Raw genomic sequence first — 21,189 nt, 5'->3', positions numbered from 1 at the left:
GGACGTTGCTGGGTTTCTACGGGCTTCAGCTGGTTCACAGAACTCGCCTTATCGCCGACGCAGGGATCAGGTTACCGGGCAAGGCTCCTCGAAGCCAGAGGATGCGCGCTGCGTTGCTTCGGAGTCTGATCCCGCACCGGAGAGTCAGACGAGTCCTGGCAGAGTCACCAAATTTGTTGGGGACTTTTTAACCCAGACGGCAAGGTTCGTTGTCTGACCGCAGAGTGAGAGACAGGCAACACCAGCAAGGTCCAATACAAGCTCTTTATTGAAGAGTGCACACAACAATAGAGAGCGGCCCGTCTCCAGAGAGAACCAGCCACGATTACAATAACTAGTGAGATTATATAGACAGTTCCGTCGTGTCATAGTTAAAGCAACCCAATCCCCCCCTTTACTAGTTAAAAGCTTCTAATATTCATGCATATCTATGTTCTTTGACAGTACAAACAGTTCATGATGCCTCAGCAGCTTCTTATCAGCTTTTTCGTCATGCACCAGAAACTAGGAGAAAGGAGGGAGTTGAGTACAGATGAAGAACAGAAACAGGGAGTGGAGACTGCAAGTCTCCATAAGTCCAAACAAACCGTTCCTAGTACATTTGGTACAAGAATGTGGCCCCCCCTTTATCTCATTCTTTGAAGCCCAAGCAAGCATGTCCTCATGTTTCACAGAGAGACAGGAATGGCCCAGCAACTACAGTTAGCCTAACTTTGGCTAAGCTGGCCAAACAACCTGTTCTATACTCCATTTTCCTTGGACCTAACAAAATCTTGGGGGGCGGGGGGAAAGGCTTTTGTTTGTGTTCTTTGTTTGGGATTACCTTTTTCTTTAATTAAAAGCCTTCTTTTTAAGAACCTGATTGATTTTTCCTTGTTTTAAGATCCAAGGAGTTTGGATCTTGATTCACTAGGAGTTGGTGGGAGGAAGGAGGGGAATGGTTAATTTCTCCTTGTTTTAGATCCAAGGGGGTTGGATCTGTATTCACCAGGAGTTGGTGGGAGGAAGGAAGGGGGATGGTTAATTTCTCCTTATTTTAAGATCCAAGGGGTTTGGATCTGTATTCACCAGGGAATTGGTGAAGGTTTTTCAAGGCTTCCCAGGGAGGGAATCCATTGGAAATGGTGGCTGCGGACCAGGGCTAAGCTGGTAGTTAAGCTTAGAAGTTTTCATGCAGGCCCCTACATTTGTACCCTAAAGTTCAAAGTGGGGATACAGCCTTGACATGGTGGCATCATTTTAAACCCAAAAGCCAGTGAGATTTTTTTTTCCTTCTAGCTGCTTGAGAAGCAGAGCTGAAGGTAGATAGATGCATATCTTATCTCTCCTTGCCTGAAGGCAGAGGTGTTAAGTTTTTTTTAACAAGGTCCTTTGTTAAGAGAAGTGTTCAAATGAGCAAACAAAGAACAGGGTAAAAGGAATTTACAAGCTAAATTGTTTTTACATCCTCGGGAGTAGCTAGTTAGAAAGTCTCTGTTAACTCAGCAGCAGCCAGAGCTGAGAGCTTCCCAGTTTCAGTCAACTGCAGAGGGGGTGACCCAGCACAAGAAAACAGGAAAATGACTACAAAAGAAGTAGCTAAAAAAATAGAACTGGCCAAACTAGAAGCAGAAGAAAATGAAAGAAAACATCAGAGACTGCTTCAATTAACAAAACTCGAGACAGAGCAGAGAGCAAGAGAAGAGAAAGCCAAAAAGGAGGCCCATGAAAGAGAGATGGAGCTGGAAAAAGCCAAAGAGGAGGCTCACAAGAGAACTATGGAGCTGAAAGAAAAGGAGATGGAGGAGAGAGAAAAAGAAAGGAAGCATGAACTGGAAGTAGCAAAGGCTAAGCAGGATGCACCAGCCAATCCTAACAACCCCCCTCCAGGTACCACTTCCCATCCCAGAAAATTCCCCACCTACAAGGCAGGCGATGATACTGAGGCCTTCTTAGAAAATTTTGAAAGGGCCTGCCTTGGATACAGCATCATTCCAGACCAGTACATGGTAGAGCTGAGGCCGCAGCTCAGTGGACCCTTAGCAGAGGTGGCGGCTGAAATGCCTAAGGAACACATGAACAGTTATGAACTTTTTAAAAACAAGGCCAGAATCAGAATGGGGCTAACACCTGAGCATGCCCGTTGGCGGTTCAGAGCCCTAAAGTGGAACCCCGATGTGTCATTTACCCGGCATGCCTACCACATTGACAAAAATTGTGATGCCTGGGTATCAGGAGCAAATGTTAAATCTCTGGAAGATCTGGTTTCCCTAGTAAAAATGGAGCATTTTTTAGAGGGTGTTCCTGAGGAAATAGAAAGGTACATCCTAGATAGGAAGCCCAAAACTGTAACTGAGGCGGGGGAGATTGGAGCCAAATGGGTGGAGGTGGCAGAAAAGAAAAAACTAATAGCAGTTGGAGCGAATATCAGAAGGGGCAAGCCGAAAAAAACCCTTACCACCGGGGACAACCCAGGGCCCCACCCACATCCCAAGGGAAACCCCAGACGCCTTCTCACCCCACCACACCAGTCTCCACCAACCAACCAACCAACATCGCCCCGGTGATACCTTAGCAGGGCGATGTTTTAAATGTAATGAACTGGGACATATAAAGGCTCACTGCCCCAAGAACCCCAACCGATTACAGTTCATTACACCCCAATCACACCAAAGATCCCCAGACCCAGATGCCTCTCTCATACCCTCGGAGCGAAGGGAAACCTTGAGAGTGGGCGGAAAGAAGGTTATCGCTTGGAGGGACACTGGGGCAGAAGTGTCAACTATCCACCAATCCCTAGTGGACCCCAAACTCATCAACCCGGAGGCTCCAGGCCCTTTCAACCCTTCGTACACAGTCTGTAACCTTGCCTACAGCCACGTTGCATGTCCAGTACAAGGGCTGGTCAGGAATGTGGACTTTTGCAGTCTATGACAATTATCCCATTCCCATGCTGCTGGGGGAAGATTTGGCCAACCATGTGAAGCTAGCCAAGAGGGTGGGAATAGTCACCCGCAGCCAGGCTAGGCAAGCTTTCACCCCCATCCCTGTTCCTGAGCCGTCCACCAGGGCCCTGTCTGTGTTACCAGAGACCCAAACAAAGGTGGTGGAACCGGATCCCCTGCCCACGACTGCAACAGCCGTAGTGGATCCAATCCCAGAGACCCAGCCAAAGCCAGTACCAGAACCGGAACTGGCAACGCAACCAGCACCAGAACCATTGCCAGCACTGAGTCCAGCGCTTGCAAACCCGTCTACAACTCCAACGCCAGAGGGCACCAGCGAGCCTGACCTGGCGGAAGCAGCAGATAACCCTATCCAAGAGGCTCAGCCAGAGCCTGAGATACCACACAGTGCACCAGCGGACAGCGGTTCACAGTCAATGGAAACTGCCCCAGCACCTGCATTGCTTCCAGAGGGACCAAGCCCCAGTCCACAGTCCAAGGAGGAACTGATGTCTCCAGCATCAAGGGAACAGTTCCAGGCCGAGCAGGAAGCAGATGACAGCCTTCAGAAAGCTTGGGCGGCAGCGCGGAGCACCCCACCGCCTCTCAGCTCTTCGAACCGATCCCGGTTTGTTGTAGAACAAGGACTTTTATACAAGGAGACTCTTTCTGGTGGGCACCAGGAAGATTGGCATCCTCAAAGACAGTTGGTAGTTCCCACTAAGTATGGGGTAAAGCTCTTGAGCTTAGCCCATGATCATCCCAGTGGCCATTCTGGGGTGAACAGAACCAAAGATGGGTTGGGGAAGTCCTTCCACTGGGAGGGAATGGGCAAGGGACGTTGCTAATTATGTCCGGTCTTGTGAGGTATGCCAACGAGTGGGAAAGCCCCAAGACCAGGTAAAAGCCCCTCTCCAGCCACTACCCATAATTGAGGTCCCATTTCAGTGAGTAGCTGTGGATATTCTGGGTCCTTTCCCAAAGAAGACACCCAGAGGAAAGCAGTATGTACTGACTTTCATGGATTTTGCTACCCGATGGCCGGAGGCAGTACCCTTAAGCAACACCAGGGCTAAAAGTGTGTGCCAGGCATTAACAGACATTTTTGCCAGGGTAGGTTGGCCCTCCGACATCCTTACAGATTCGGGAACTAATTTCCTGGCAGGGACCATGGAAAACCTGTGGGAAGCTCATGGGGTGAATCACTTGGTTGCCACCCCTTACCACCATGAAACCAATGGCCTGGTGGAGAGGTTTAATGGAACTTTGGGGGCCATGATACGTAAATTCGTAAATGAACACTCCAATGATTGGGACCTAGTGTTGCAGCAGTTGCTTTTTGCCTACAGGGCTGTACCACATCCCAGTTTAGGGTTTTCACCATTTGAACTTGTGTATGGCCGCGAGGTTAAGGGGCCATTACAGTTGGTGAAGCAGCAATGGGAGGGGTTTACGCCTTCTCCAGGAACTAACATTCTAGACTTTGTAAGCAACCTACAAAGCACCCTCCGACACTCTTTAGCCCTTGCTAAAGAAAATCTAAAGGATGCTCAGGAAGAGCAAAAGGCCTGGTATGATAAACATTCCAGAGAACGGTCCTTCAAAGTAGGAGAGACCAAGTCATGGTCTTAAAGGCACTCCAGGCCCATAAAATGGAAGCGTCGTGGGAAGGACCATTCACGGTCCAGGAGCGCCTAGGAGCTGTTAACTATCTCATAGCCTCCCCCACCTCCAACATAAAGCCTAAGGTATACCACGTTAATTCTCTGAAGCCCTTTTATATCAGAGAATTAAACGTTTGCCAGTTTACAGCCCAGGAAACAGATGACGCGGAGTGGCCTGAAGGTGTCTACTACGAAGGAAAAAGGGATGGAGGCGTGGAAGAGGTGAACCTCTCCACGACCCTTGGACGTCTGCAGCGACAGCAGATCAAGGAGCTGTGCACAAGCTTTGTGCCAATTTTCTCAGCCACTCCAGGATGGACCGAACGGGCATACCACTCCATTGACACAGGTAATGCTCACCCAATTAGAACCCCACTCTACCGGGAGTCACCTCATGCCAAAACTGCTATACAAAGGGAGATCCAGGACATGCTACAGATGGGTATAAGCCACCCCTCTAATAGTGCATGGGCATCTCCAGTGGTTCTAGTTCCCAAACCAGATGGGGAAATACGCTTTTGCGTGGACTACCGTAAGCTAAATGCTGTAACTCGTCCTGACAATTATCCAATGCCATGCACAGATGAGCTATTGGAGAAATTGGGACATGCCCAATTCATCTCTACTTTAGACTTAACCAAGGGGTACTGGCAAGTACCACTAGATGAACCCGCTAAGGAAAGGTCAGCCTTCGTCACCCAGGCAGGGGTGTATGAATTCAATGTACTCCCTTTCGGGTTGCAAAATGCACCCGCCACCTTCCAAAGACTTGTAGATGGTCTCCTAGCGGGATTGGGAGAATCTGCAGTTGCCTACCTTGATGATGTGGCCCTTTTTTCTGATTCATGGGCAGACCACCTGGAAAAAGTCTTCGAGCGCATCCAGCATGCAGGACTAACTGTTAAGGCTAAAAAGTGTCAAATAGGCCAAAACAGAGTGACTTACCTGGGGCACCAGGTGGGTCGAGGAACTATAAATCCCCTACAGGCCAAAGTGGATGCTATCCAAAAGTGGCCGGTTCCAAAGTCTAAGAAACAGGTCCAATCCTTCTTAGGCTTGGCTGGATATTATAGGCGATTTGTACCCCACTACAGCCAAATCGCCGCCCCGCTGACAGACCTAACCAGAAAGAAACAGCCAAATGCAGTTCAGTGGACTGATGAGTGTCAAAAGGCCTTTAACCAGCTTAAGGCAACACTCATGTCTGACCCTGTGCTAAGGGCCCCAGACTTTGACAAACCGTTCCTAGTAACCACAGATGCGTCCGAGCGAGGCGTGGGAGCAGTTTTAATGCAGGAAGGACCGGATCAAGAATTCCATCCTGTCGTGTTTCTCAGCAAGAAACTGTCTGAGAGGGAAAGCCACTGGTCAATCAGCGAAAAGGAATGCTACGCCATTGTGTACGCGCTGGAAAAGCTACGCCCATATGTTTGGGGACGGCGTTTCCAACTACAAACAGACCATGCTGCGCTACAGTGGCTTCATACCGCCAAAGGAAATAACAAAAAAAACTTCTTCGGTGGAGTTTAGCTCTCCAAGATTTTGATTTTGAAATACAACACATTTCAGGAGCTTCTAACAAAGCTGATGCACTCTCCCAGGAAAAAGAAGAACAGGAGGACTTGTGGCACCTTAGAGACTAACAAATTTATTAGAGCATAAGCTTTCGTGGACTACAGCCCACTTCTTCGGATGCATATAGAATGGAACGTATATTGAGGAGATATATATATACACATACACATATATAGACACAATCAACTCCGGTTTGAATAAGGACTGGGAATGGCTGAGCCATTACAAACATTGAATCTATCTCCCCTTGTAAGTATTCTCACACTTGTTATCTAACTGTGTGTACTGGGCTAGCTTGATTATCACTTCAAAAGTTTTTTTTCTCTTAATTAATTGGCCTCTCAGAGGTGGTAAGACAACTCCCACCTGTTTATGCTCTCTGTATGTGTGTATATATATCTCCTCAATATACGTTCCATTCTATATGCATCCGAAGAAGTGGGCTGTAGTCCACGAAAGCTTATGCTCTAATAAATTTGTTAGTCTCTAAGGTGCCACAAGTCCTCCTGTTCTTCTTTTTGCGGATACAGACTAACATGGCTGCTACTCTGAAATCTCCCAGGAAAGTTTCCCAGAGTTAACTGGTTAACAATTGTTCTTGGAATTAAACATATTGTTAGTTTTTATATAATCAGTAGTATGTCTAAAGGTACATGTATCTTATTAACTCTTGCATAATGACAGGTTTCAGAGTAGCAGCCGTGTTAGTCTGTATCCGCAAAAAGAAGTACTCCTGTTCTTCTTATTAACTCTGTTTTCTCCTAGAACTCCAGGAAGAAATCACAGCCAGTGTAGAACCGAACGTCCAACACTATCTGTGATTTGCGGGGCGTGTCATAACTATAAAGGGAAGGGTGTAACAGCTGTCCTGTGTACAGTACTATAAAATCCCTCATGGCCAGAGACTCCAAAATCCTTTTCCCTGTAAAGGGTTAAGAAGCTCAGGTAACCTGGCTGGCATCTGACCAAAGGACCAATAAGGGGACAAGATACTTTCAAATCTTGGGGGGGGGGAAAGGCTTTTGTTTGTGTTCTTTGTTTGGGAGTGTGTTCGCTCTCGGGACTGAGAGGGACCAGACATCAATCCAGGTTCTCCACATCTTTCTAAAGAAGTCTCTCCTATTTCAAACTTGTAAGTAAATAGCCAGGCAAGGCGTCTTAGTTTTCCTTTGTTTTCTCAACTTGTAAATGTACCTTTTACTAGAGTGTTTATCTTTGTTTGCTGTACTTTGAACCTAAGACTAGAGGGGAGTCCTCTGAGCTCTTTAAGTTTGATTACCCTGTAAGGTTAATTTCCATACTGATTTTACAGAGATGATTTTTACCTTTTTCTTTAATTAAAAGCCTTCTTTTTAAGAACCTGATTGATTTTTCCTTGTTTTAAGATCCAAGGAGTTTGGATCTTGATTGACCAGGAGTTGGTGGGAGGAAGGAGGGGAATGGTTAATTTCTCCTTGTTTTAGATCCAAGGGGGTTGGATCTGTATTCACCAGGGAATTGGTGAAGGTTTTTCAAGGCTTCCCAGGGAGGGAATCCATTGGAAATGGTGGCAGCGGACCAGGGCTAAGCTGGTAGTTAAGCTTATAAGTTTTCATGCAGGCCCCTACATTTGTACCCTAAAGTTCAAAGTGGGGAAACAGCCTTGACACAGGTATTCACATAAAATCAGAATCTGGAGCTTCAAGAAAAACACCTAATCTCTTGATGAAATCCCAAACGCTGGAAACACTATGGTTATGTTTATTTCACTGGTAAGCTGTGTGTTTTCTTGCTATATTCAGAGTGATAGACATCCCAAACAGTGACATAAGTAAGAAGCCAGCAGTACAATTCACTGAACAGCACTTTTCATAAAATTAACTAGGATCAAAGGAAACTGCCATAGATACAGTAATCCATCACTTAATAACAGACCGACAATAGAAGGGAAGTAATTGACGGAGTAACATATACCCAATTTACTCAGGGAGCGTCTATGTAGGGATATTTATACTGGCATAGCTACTCCAGTGCAAACCCCTAGCATATGTTGTACCGATGTAAAATGCGGCTTGTACCAGTGTAGCTCACCCAGGGAGTTTGTACCAGCGTAGCTATGTTGGTGTACAAATATCTGTCTTAGGCTCTTACATGGTCCCCAGAAGGAAGGAAGGAAGGAAGGAAGGAAGGAGAGAGAGAGAGAGAGAGAGAGAGAGAGAGAGAGAGAGATTGAGACACTGTCTCTCCCCTCACGACATCCCTGTGCGGTAGGGAGGGATAGCTCAGTGGTTTGAGCATTGGCCTGCTAAACCCAGGGTTGTGAGTTCAATCCTTGAGGGGGCCATTTAGGGATCTGGGGCAAAATCAGAGCTTGGTCCTGCTAGTGAAGGGAGGGGGCTGGACTCGATGACCTTTCAGGGTCCCTTCCAGCTCTATGAGATAGGCATATCTCCATATATTAAGCAACACAGACTGGCCTTTGGGGGAAAATACGCCAAGGCAGTGGGGGAGGGACACTCTTATTTGTCTGTAAAGTACCATGCACATCCGTAATGCTGTATAAATAACCAAATGGCAATAATAAAGAATGGGCTGTGCGCAAGGAGCTAACGGGGGCGGGGGGGCAAGAACACAGCCCAGACCCAATGTGGCTGCTAGGCCACTCAGTGCCAGGGGTTCTTAGCCACTGGATTCACATAAGAATGGAGCCAGTTAATCCTTCTGGAGAAGGGGAAAATCCCCAGATACAATCACCCTGCTTGCTTGACTCTACACCTCCCTGAACTGCTGCAGGCCTTGTATTGTTGGGAGGGCAGTGGGAGGATCCTCCATGCTGGATGGAAAGTTATCCCCATGAGGGCTTTGCCACATACTGGAGTAGGGAAAGGGCTGCATGAGTATAATACAATGGCTGGCTCTGGGCTGCAGAAGGGGGCATGTTCTCAGATTTATGCTCTCTAGGTTTGATGCGAAAGATTTTGTGGGTTTTCATAGAACACATACAAACACCGCTATCAAGCAGCTACCACAGTCAAGCCAGGTGCCATCTGGGGTGGAAAAGCTTGACCAGAGGTCAGAAGTCTTGATGCAAGAAAGAATGGGGCAACAAACTGTTATTAAAATATACCCTCTGTAGCCTGGCCCTTTTAACCCCCCCGGGCCAGACCCACACATGCACTGAAACTCTGTTCACTTAATTTGGTGGCGAGGGTACAGGTGACTTTCTGCCACCTTTCTGTCTCCCAACCCTAAATCCCAGGGGTATCCAGGAGCTGGTTTCACTCCCAGCATAGGTTAGAGCAGTTTCAGGGCTGTTATAACTTGTAACTTGGAGGAATGCACTCCAGAACTTGCAACCTGGAGTGCATTCCTCCAACCCAGGGGTTCTCAAACTGGGAGTCGGGACCCCTCAGGGGGTCGCGAGGTTATTATATGGGGGGTCGCGAGCTGTCAGCCTCCACCCCAAACCCCGCTTTGCCTCCAGCATTTATAATGGTGCTAAATATATAAAAAAGTGTTTTTAATTTATAAGGGGGGGGGTCGCACTCCCTTGCTATTTGAAAGTGGTCACCAGTACAGAAGTTAGAGAACCACTGCTCCAACCTAAGGCAGCTGGAGGACAGCATGCTTCAGTCACGCTGTGTCCCCACCCAGCACATGCCCAGAATGCCTGTTGTGCTAGGGGGCCAGAAGCAGTGGCATAGACCGTTATGCTGGCTTCACCCCATCTAGGGATTCCCTGGCATAAGGGGGTGGGGGGAGGGGAGCTGAGGATCTGGCCAAGAACCTTCTTGTATTTTAAAGGGGCTGGAGGAGGGGCTTCCTGTCCCCTTATTCCCCTTTATCCACAAGCGAGGGGCCAGGTCTTGGTCTCACGGACATCAAGAGAAGTTGCATCATCGGTATCAACAGAAACATGCTCAGGTCCTTAAATCCTGATTAAAAAGAATTCATTGCACCAAATTCTTCCCTGGTGCAACAATACTGACTCCAATGGTGTTACACCAGAGGCGAATGTGACTCCTTTTGTTTTAGGTCTAAAAATATGATGGCTGAATTATCAGTAAATTCCAGCTCTTGTGTTCTGTGAACCAAACTGGGAGGAGGTGGGGGGAAGAGTGTCTGCTATGATTATTTTTAATTACTGATCACCATACGTGTACTTGGCCCTGTGCGATACAGGAGAAAAACTCAATCCTTGCTCCATGGACATTACAAATAAACTAATCAGGTAAAAGCTGAGACACTTAGTGCCAGGTGTTCAAAAGCCCACGTGCAAAAATGCACATGGACTTTTGCAAATCTGGCCTATACGATGACATGAAGAGGTCCACTCTCAAAGCAGTGCAGATATCCTCCCTTCTGGGGCAGCATAGGGAGGTTTGGCCAGGGCTCGTTCCCCCTCTGGGGTGGCGGGGAGCCAGATGGCCTCGCTACTTTGGTCAGGTGTATCGGGGCATTAGCTTGGCTGTGCGGCAAACAGTCAGCAGCTCTAGCCCTCAGGCAGGGGCTGAGCAAACAGGTTCAATATGAGCAGGCCCAGGCCCTAGGTCAGGGTGGGGTAACAAACCGTCACTAGCTCAGGCCCTCAGGCAGGGGCTGAGCAAACAGGTTCAATATGAGCAGGCCCGGGCCCTAGGTCAGGGCGGGATAACAAACCGTCACTAGCTCAGGCCCTCAGGCAGGGGCTGGTTAAACAGGTTCAGTATTGGCAAGCCCAGGCCCTAGGTCAGGGCGGGGTAACAAATCGTCACTAGCTCAGGCCCTCAGGCAGGGGCTGAGCAAACAGGTTGAACAGCAAACCTCAGGCTCCTGGCTCTGAGCAGCCGGGGAGAGGGGGAGACGGCCACCTGCGAGGTGGGTGGCAGGGGGGACGCAGGCCCTCCCACTCCACTGCGTCCCAGCCCGGGGCCCTAGCAGCGGCAGAAGACCCGCTGCTGTGTCAGTGGGGATCCTGACCGCAACACACTGACATGGGCTCTGGGTGTGTTGCCGCCAGACTCGGGTCGGCTGCCCCTGGGCTACTTCCTACCTCCCCCTCTAGAGGTACCTGGGTCCGGACGGCATCCCCCACAGGGTCACACACCATGGGCTCCTCGGGGTAGCTGGCGAGCGGTTGGTTTGGCAGCTCCTCTGGGTAACTGGCACACGGTAGGCCTGGCAGTTCCTCGGGGTAACGGGCAAGCAGTAGGCTTGGCAGCGTATCTGGGCTCGGGCTAGCATCAGGCGTTGGCTGGTCTGGCCAGTCCTCGGGTCGGCCGCCGATCGCCGTGGTCTCCCCACCGGGAACTACACCACAAGCGTCTGGTCGCTCCGGTGGCCGAGCTTCAAGTGAGCTCTGGGCTTTTATACTTGCTGTCCTGTGCCTTGACCTGTGTGTGTGTGTGTGTGGGGGGGGGGGGGGGGTGCAGGGTTTGCTGGCTCCGCCCACTTTGGTGTCCAGGGAGACTTGTCCCCGTCCGGGGCAGCGGGGAGCCAGACCGCCTCGCTACAGGCAGCGTGCAAAGGGGTTCCAAGGCTTTGCAGAGTGAGTTTTAAGACCTGTCAAGTATCAGGGGGTAGCCGTGTTAGTCTGTATCTACAAAAACAACAAGGAGTCTGGTGGCACCTTAAAGACTAACAGATTTATTTGGGCATAAGCTTTCGTGGGTAAAAACCTCACTTCTTCGGATGCATGTTTTTTTAAGACCTGGATTTTGATCAGTGCTCTCGTAGTACAGTAAATGCAAGTTGGCCTGTTTTCCGCTTCCAAAGGCGGCAGCACTAAGGATACAGCAGGTCAGGCTAGGGCTGAAACCTTTATCGTGCTCTTATTGTGATGTAGATTGATCACTGTAATTCCCGTTTTGCAGCTCTGCCAAACTGTGCTCTATGAAAATTACAGCTATGCACAGCAATGAATTCAGCTGGCTGGGTTTTAACCCTTGCAGAGAATACGGCTTACATGTCAGACATTCTCCGAATACTTCCAGATGGCTTTTGGGCTCACCCATAATTGACTTTAAGGTTTGAACACTAGTGTACATGAATATCGAGGGTCCAGTCCCCTAATAGCTTTTATATCTGGGGAATCTATGTGTCTCCACAAAGTCACTTCATGATTTTGCCTAAAGTAGCTAAAGTAACTGACCACAGCACAGGAATTCAGAGACTAGGCTGACATCTTTTTAAATGCGAGACAAGGTGGGTGAGGTGATATCTCTTATTGGATCCCCTTCTGCTGGCGAAAGAGACAAGCTTCTGAGCGACACAGAGCTTTTCTTTTTTAAAGGCACAGGAATCACAACTGAGAGCCCTACCGTGAAGGTTACAAGCCACAGCTCTTTAGCGGGAGCTCTGCTGAAGTCAATGGTGACATGCCAGAGTAAGTCTGATGGAAGCGAGAGGTGAATCGGGTCCTGTGAATTCACACCTGTTCCCAGATCCATCAACAAGGCTGTGACCATCTCCTCGCGGCTTGGAAGGGGCTGCTCCAGAACAATGCCAGGTGTGCCCTCTGCCTTGGGACTGACCCCATTTATAATATTTTCAGTGCCCCTTGGCCCAGAGAACCAGGGACTGAGCTCCCTTCCCAAATTCGGGATAAAACGATACAGGATGGCGGTGCCCAAGTCAGAGGGCACAAGCTGATCCCTGAGATAAGGAAACGACGCTTCCAAAAGACAGCAGTGTGCTATTAGATATACAGCAAAAGTGGAACACACACAAAGGGCCTTATTCTCAATTATACTAAGGCCCCTATAACCTGCTCAGGGAGCAGAAAGGGTCCCCGAAAATATTCCCTGCCAGGGGGACTCCCTGGCCAGCAGAGAGCTGGCATAAGGGCTCTATACAGGCCTTGCTCGCAGCTTGTCATGGGCAGCCACTGTGGCTGGAAAGCACTGTGCTATGTCTATTCTCTTTCCCAGGCCACTAGAGGTCCACGGGAAGCAGAGAGTACATTAGAGCCACCCTGAGACTGCTCTAATTTACACCAGGGGCTTAAGGCTACCGCCTCCTTCCCCCAACCAAGCCTGGAGATGGAGGAACTGAGAATCAGGACTGACATGACTTACAAATGTGTCCACTTTTCCTCCACTGCTGACATCTTCCCCACAAATCAGCTCGATTTCTCTCCTCTCATTGAGATCTGATTCCTACAGCCCCCTACACCTGTTTTCCCCCCCACATGACTCCCTCCTCAACCCTTTCCTCCCCCAGAGCTCTCTGACTCCAATACGTCAGCAGGTAGCAGACTCCATGGAAACTCTCGGCGGCACGGATACTTGATGGTAACTATAAATGGCATTTCTTAAAAAAAGCTGCCTGTGAGTAGTAAAAAAGCATCTGAGAAGGCAGGGGGAGGAGAAGAGTGGGAGGCGAGTGGCTGGAGAATCAGGAGCAGAAGCCCTTTATTACAGAAAAAACATGAAGCCCTGTAAGTAAAGTGACAGAGAAACAGTGCGTTGAAGGGCGTGCAGGACATCAGAAGCGCTGCTCCTGCAAGTTACATATCCAGGTCTCCTGTAAGGCACGTTTCCTTAAAGCCCACAGTGGACTCACCGTACTTGTCATGTTCAATTTCATCTGCCATAGAAAAGTGATATCATCATATGGCTCCTGAAAAGTACAATTATAGGGAGTCCGGCAGGATTCTGAGTGTCAGAGGAATGCTGATCCTCAGTCTGTCTTTGGAGACTTTGCGGTCCTCTAGCCAACCACTACCCAAGCATAAAGCCACCAGCTTACAATTTAATTCTAAGTGTTCTGCTGAGGGATGCAGGTAACATCATAAGAGCTAGCTCTCACACAACACTTCTCATCCATAGTACTTTACAAAAAAGGTTACGATCATTATCCCCATTTTAGTGATGGGGAAAACTGAGGCACGGGGCAAACAGACTTGCCCAAGGTCACCCAACAGGCCAGGTGCAGAGCAGGGACGAGGACCCAGGCCTCCTGAGTCCAGGTTTAGTGCTTCACCCGCAAAGCCACACTCCTTTATAGAGACTTTATGTTTACGTGGTAGGTTTGTGTTTCAGATTCTTCCACAGATTTTTTGGGGCCAAGGAGGTTTGAGTACTCTCTGCTCTGGGGAATGGAGGTGTGGGGAAAACTGAGCTTGCATGAGTCTGGCTCTGATATCTGCTAGCAAGTGGCAGATTAATGGCCAGTTCCTACTCCCACTATGTTACTGGGAAGTTTGTCACTGACTGCAATATACCAGGCTTCCTTGGAGCAATCAGACGCTGACCTCGGTGTTAGGATATAGATATTCAGGCCTATCTGCAAAGGCCTAGACTTTAAGAATTTAGGTGTATTCTTATCACTTAGCTAGTTATAGAGGTATAAAAGAAAGAATCAAAATCACTGTCTACCGGTGTCTGGGCCTTCTCTCACTGTGACAGTCTGAGGCCCTGTTCTTAGGCTAAGGCCTTTCGCTAAGTAGCAGGGGCAGCCATAAACTGGGAAATGAATGGTCACATCCTCACCAGTCACACTGAAATAAGGTGCTATTGGGCTGTTAGGAATACAATCCTGTCCTGATATTCCTATCACCTCCAGAGAAAGGGAAGAGCCTAGAAGATGTAAAAGGAAACTTAGTTTGATAGCATCCTGTCTGGCAAGAACTCAGGCTACGTCTACACTATGGGGGGGGGAATCGATTTCAGATACGCAAATTCAGCTACGGGAATAGCGTAGCTGAATTCGATGTATCTGAGCCGACTTACCCCGCTGTGAGGACGGTGGCAAATCGACCGCCGCGGCTCCCCCGTCGACGGTGCTTACTCCTACCTGGGCTGGTGGAGTACACGCGTCGATTCGGGAATCAATTATCGCGTCCGAACGAGACGCAATAAGTCGATCCCCGAGAGATCGATTTTCTACCGCCGATCCAGGCAGGTAGTGAAGACCAGCCCTCACTTATCAATAGCTGGGGTGTGAAATCCTCATTTCTGTGTTGTTCTATCACTGTAGTCTCCGCTTCCCTATTGTTCGTCTGTATAATCTCTGTCTGGTTCTGTGATTGTTTCCGACTGCTGTATAATTAATTTGGTTGGGTGTAAACCAATGAAGGTGGTGGGATATAATTGGTTAGATAATCCTGTTACAATATGTTAGGATTTGTTAGTTAAATTTCAGTAAAATGACTGGTTAAGGTATAGCTAAGCAGAACTGAAGTTTTACTATATAGTCTGCAGTCAATCAGGAAGTAAGGGGGGGAATGGGGTTGGGGAAATTGGAATCGTGTTTTGCTAAGGGGGGGGGAATAGGAACAGGGACACAGGCAAGGCTCTGTGGTGTCAGAGCTGGGAAGGGGGACACTGAGGAAGGAAATTGGAATCATTGCTTGCTGGAAGTTCACCCCAATAAACATCAAATTGTTTGCACCTTCGGACTTAGGGTATTGTTGCTCTCTGTTCATGCAAGAAGGACCAGGGAAGTAAGCGAGTGAAGGAATAAGCCCCCTAACACTCAGGACTAGCTTGAGCCTCCACATTTGGACCACAGAGCACTGAGCTCCAGGGAAGAACCAGGTAGCAGGCTGGGAAGCCTGGCCTGGATGAGAGATGGTTTTAACTCTGTTAAGTGCTGATAGGATGACAGCAGGGCATGCATTGCTTTACAAATTTTAGAGCACTGAGTCAAGTACAGCACCAGTATAAAGGCATGTGAATTACACACTGCAGCTGCCTGGGGAAGTGAGTTCAGAAGCTCTCTGGTTTATATCTTTCCTATCCTAATAAACCCAACAAGCATATAAACCCTGTAAGCCTTTACTTGCTGAAATAAAGCCTTCATTCCATTATTCAGCGGCCCCGTGTTAGGTGTCACTGTTTTAAATTAAGCTGTGGGTGGAAGCTGAGCCATGAATTTGTTAACACAAATCATGCAGTCGTAAAATACAAGCTATTGGCAACAAATCCATATGTGTTGCATTTCTAAACGTCTAAACAGGAGAGGTTGTTTGCCTGGTAGCAGGTCGATAGCTTAATCATATGAATTAGAAACCCTAATATAGTGAAACACTCCACAACACACCCTCCAATCACCCTGCCAGCTCCGGAGTCAGTAAGGTTTCAAGCCACAATACAATGAGGCTATAGCCACTGTATATAAACAAACCAAATACTCATTGTGCTCCATTGATTTAGGACTTCTTGGAGCTAGAGCTGTAGGAGTGCGATGTAGGGTTTAGACACCTGATGTTCTGCCTGCATGGGCAACCTTAGTTCTGGGATTTCCTAACTTTCGAGTGCTTATAGTTAAGGTTGTCTGACATGGATGAGATTTTTGGGGGAAGTTTTAACTAAAATGGTTCAGGCATTTTCGAGCCCAGGTTGAGAAACACTGATCTAGGTGAGTTGACATACCCCCTGCAAGACCTCTGCGTACCCTCAGGGGTACACGTACCACTGGTTGAGAACCACTGCTCTATAACCCACAATCACCAATGGGTAAAGAGCAGTTGCTCTCACTGTAGGATGTACCACAGCTCTGTGTTCAACAACACACAGTTTGATGGCTCAACCTGTGAAAAGAAATTCAGTTCCCATCTTAAAATTTAGTTCTGCAAATTCTGCACCCATTCGTGTCAGCAAAAGGGGACAGAAACCCAATATATGTAAACCCCAGTCAGACTTCTGGCTCCTTCTCTGAGCTCCAGGCAGTCTGTAGTACATGGAACAACTGGCCCGCTAGTATAAAAGCCTACCAGAGAATGCATTCATTGCAGAAGCACCATAGAAAGGGAGTTAGCCCCTTGACTTGTGAAAATGAACTTGCAAACATTAACATACTAAGTAGACATTACACTTCCTGTTTCATCCTTGCTCCGGTCAGGGAGTTTTGGGCCCAGCACATGTTTAACAGATGACAAACGGGCTCTGAAAGTGGAAGGGACCTATTCTGCTGTGTTGAGTGCCTTCTGCAAAATGCAGGACAGTGCCTTAATTTGCTAGCTACAATTAGGGAGCCTAGAAAGATCTGACTGCGGGCTCCTGATTTATGAGGTCATTATTCCCCTCAGCCCAATAAGCATCTGACTACCTAACCCATACCTTGGCCAGCTATTTTAACACCAGCTTAAACACCAGAAAGAACACAGGGCAGGATTTTCCAAAGTGCTCGGCTTCGACCCAACTCTGCCACCATTCAGGTCAATGGGAGGAGTTTTGCCACAGGCTTCAACGGGAGCAGAGTTAGGCCAATGCCGAGCACTTTGGAAAATCCCACCCATAGTGCATTACTCTAGTCAATTTAAATCAATTGTTGTCTAATGTGAGCAAGTGCATTGGACAGATATGAAGCAGTGCATCATTCATGCCATTCAGTAGGATGAATAGGGTTGGATGTTTTATTTCATAATAATAATAATATTGTTATGGACTACTCAGGGCTCCTGGGTGCCTTAACAAAATTTAATTAAATCGATTATCAAAAGACCCCAAACTAACCATCATACTGGTGCAAAATATATCCCCCAGCAATAATTTTTGTTACCTGGAGTTAAGGTTGCAAATATCTATCAGTCACTGACAGGGGAAAAGACATTCAGGTAACAGTGCAGATTTCGCATACGACACCAGGGTTGAACAGTGGAAATTCCAAGTTAAGGCTATAGTTAAACAAAACCAACCAAACATGAGAGAATAGAGATAACTGTGGCCAGATGAGAGAAAAGACTAAAATCCCTTCACAGCTAAACAGAAAGGTGCTTTTGGCCACCATCAATCCTGGGAATCCAGAATCCTAAAGCGCCAATAAGTAGAACCTCTTGGACAAAGAGTTGACAAATCCCCTCAATATGACAGATAGGCACCACTCCTGCCATACTCCCTAGATGCTGCCCTCAACCTACAGGCTCATTCTCACCCTGGTCCGTTTTAGCTAAGCACTGAGGCAGTGAAGACCTCCGTAAACAGGCGTAGTGTAGAGACTGCTGTGACCTGCACTTTGATGGCACTGTGATCCTTGCCACAGTCCCTTTGCTAGCAAGGGTGACAGAACAGATCGCTCAGGGAATCCACGTAAGAGAGGCCATGTGAGGAATTAGCAACCTGTAATGGGATAAAGCTACCATACAGTAGACAGACTATCACCCTAGAGCAGATGCTATGTATAAATGCCAGCCTTGATAAACAATGAAGGATTATAGTCAAAAATTGTTTGCAGTTGAAATGCTATCCATTTCTAGATTAACAAATGCTTCACTCATAGATTAGGCTAGGTGAACAACTGGGATTTCAATCTTTGTCTCCCTAGTCTTGGAGGTGATGTCAACACATCCAATACAACGTAGTTGGCTTCAGTAGAGCTCTGCCAATTTATAGCAGCTGAGGATCTGTCTCCTTGTGTTCTAATTCTACAAACACTTCCAGATAGCATCCTCCTCAACTATTGTGTAGCACATCTTACACTGACTCAACAGGTTGTACAAATGGCTGTGATAACTACAACACTCTCAGCCAATGGCTGAGCCATAGTATTTGTATGTGCTTAAATGAATTCACTGGGTGGACTTTGTGCTCTGCAAAGTGACAGAGCATTAACCTCATGATGCACTGTCCTCACTGGCTCCCCCTTTACAAGCAGGACTCAGTTCCAGGATCTTAAATGTTCTCCAGGACTTACAATGTATTACCGTACCTAGCTTGTCTTTTAACTTACTAACTCCACATGCCATCATTTGCTCCTACACTGCATCTGTCACTCAGAGTATCCAATTGATCTTGAGTATCAGAGGGGTAGCCATGTTAGTCTGAATCTGTAAAAAGCAACAGAGGGTCCTGTGGCAAGTCCTGTGGCAAGATGCAAGTCTTGCATCTGAAGAAGTGAGGTTCTTACCCACGAAAGCTTATGCTCCCAATACTTCTGTTAGTCTTAAAGGTGCCACAGGACCCTCAATTGATCTTGGTGGATTCATGGCTGGCTTTATTCTGTGCTTTGCTCAGTCACACTCAATATATATTAGAACATAATTTTAATTCTGTCTTTTAAACACACTTGTTTATGTGCTGAAATTTGCAGTAATCTGTGCTGATGACTGAAATTTCTCTCTCCTGATACTGAGAGCACAGTATTGAGAATTATGTCAAAGGCACTAAATAGCAAAACTTTTGACAATTATTCTGAAGGGTTTTTTTTTTTTTTTTTTACTTTTTGTACTAACTTCTGAATTGTTTTCTACCATTTCTTTACTTTCAACTTTAGAACCTTCATACATCCAAAGAACAGACAAAATGTGATGGTGGCACAAATACAGAGAATATAACTATGGGACATTACTATGAGCCCCTGCTGAATTTAAAGGGAGTTGAAGTGCAACTTATAGAATAGGACCCTTGCTCAGCAGTGGCCATGTCTTCCCAATCACCTTGCTAAAATGCATAGAAAAAAAGTTTCCCTATATGCCCACTCCACCCACAAATACTGGATTTGGGTCGACAGTCCCAGTTTGTACGTGCAAATGTGGGCTGGAGATGGGAAATGCAATATCTGCACATACCCTGTTTGCAAGCATGATTCAGAAGGTCAGCTTGGACCTGAAGTAACATAGTTAATAGTTAATCTTTTGAACTCAACTACAAACGCTGTGAGCTACAGCCCCCAAAGGAACTAATATTGAACCCTGTTCCAGCCACCACAATGTTTTGTTAGTGAAAACAGATGTAGTGGGAAGAGTTTAATTTCAGCCTTTTCTGAAAACACAATTCCCTGGGAGAAGTTCATTCCTGGTGTCGAACATTCTGCACCACTTCAGCACAGTGCTCACATGTCACATCTCGGCGCTGGGCCCACATACTCCAGCACAGAAGACCACCAATGGTGGTGGCCAAGTAGTGTTTGCAGATCTGAGTGTATGCAGATTGCCTGGCCCCCATATCCTTTGAACCCGATGCATAAGGGCTTCCGCTATTATTCTATGTGCTGGAATAGGAGCATGTCTGTGCAGCAAGCCTACATTCCGTCCTTGGGTTGGTGGAGGGGAAATTATCATGTCTCTATGCCGGTGGGGTGAATTTCATGCCTAGTGACTAATACAATTCAGAACTGGAATCACTGGAACCGGAGACATTCAGCACAGGCCCTAGTCAGTCCCCACATTCTTGCCAAACTAAGGGGAACAGCACAATACTTGGAAACTCGCTTTTTATTTTAATTCAGTTTAATTTAAAGTTCACTGCAATGAAGCAGCACTGGAAATTGAAGCAACAAGGATAATACATGAATTCATCATGAAGGGGCCTCGGATTCTATTCTATTACTAGATATTTGGCTAGCTCCTCAGCTGGTGTAACTCACCAGCGCTGCCTTGAAGTCGACGGAGCTGGATCTTTTTACACCAGCTGATTTCGGCACATTAGGAAAAATAATTTACTTCTGGCTCCCCAGAGTCTGAAGCCAGTGGGAGCAGAGGGGCCTCCCTCCTCCCAGGAGATCACCACAGCCTCAGGGGCAGGTTCGGAGAGAACTCAGGGCCTGAACTAATGGCTGGCGAAAGCAATGGGACTCTCTCCTTTGACATCAATGGGCTTTGGAAGATGAGTGTTTTGGAGGCTAAAGTCAATTGGAATTTTTTCTTTTAGATTTGGTGGGCGAAACAGCCTAAACAGAAGCCACGTGCAAACAATCTGATTGTTTGTCCCCATTTATATGTTCCACCAGCTACCTATCTTTCTGGAACAAACAACTATTATTTAGTTACCAGTGACTATCACCACTCAATATCAAATTTGGAATTTTGATTAAAAAAGTGAAATTTCGGCAAAAACATTGCATGATTTTTTGAGGGGAAGGGACCCCATTTTTCAAATAGCTCCAGTTCTTACATTCTGCAGGGGAAACAGGATGCTCCTTAAAAAGGTCTTATTCCACCATAAGGGGAAAAGAAATCTCACTTTAAAACCAGGGGGGCAGTTCAGAAACATTCAGGGGGAGGAGGTGAAATTGTGTCAGCACCCCTACTTCTGACTCCCCACTGAGCCAATGGCTGCTCATGGGGTGTTAGTGGACCGATTCCATCCTGAGGTTAGAGTGAGGAGGGGGAGCAGGTCATGTGCACG

General features: G+C 47.3%; 1 protein-coding gene across 6 annotated transcripts in view; it reads right to left on the bottom strand.

Moving 5' to 3' along the window:
- The window catches only part of PLPPR1 (phospholipid phosphatase related 1), a 195,796-nt gene that overhangs the window by 21,320 nt on the left and 153,287 nt on the right, over nucleotides 1–21,189 (bottom strand). For 4 of the 6 annotated variants that reach the window (XM_065550566.1, XM_065550569.1, XM_065550564.1 and 1 more), the window contains exon 5: nucleotides 13,685–13,708. The exons of the other annotated variants lie outside the window; for them this stretch is intronic. In XM_065550566.1, the coding sequence (XP_065406638.1) occupies nucleotides 13,685–13,708 (24 nt within the window). The remainder of the gene's footprint in view (nucleotides 1–13,684; nucleotides 13,709–21,189) is intronic. 6 annotated transcript variants of the gene reach the window in all.

This window comes from Chrysemys picta, chromosome 6 (genome assembly GCF_011386835.1).
Source record: "Chrysemys picta bellii isolate R12L10 chromosome 6, ASM1138683v2, whole genome shotgun sequence".
NCBI classification, from domain to species: Eukaryota; Metazoa; Chordata; order Testudines; family Emydidae; genus Chrysemys; species Chrysemys picta.
The sequence above is the reverse complement of the archived record's forward strand: the minus strand, read 5'-3'. Positions and strand labels throughout refer to the sequence as shown.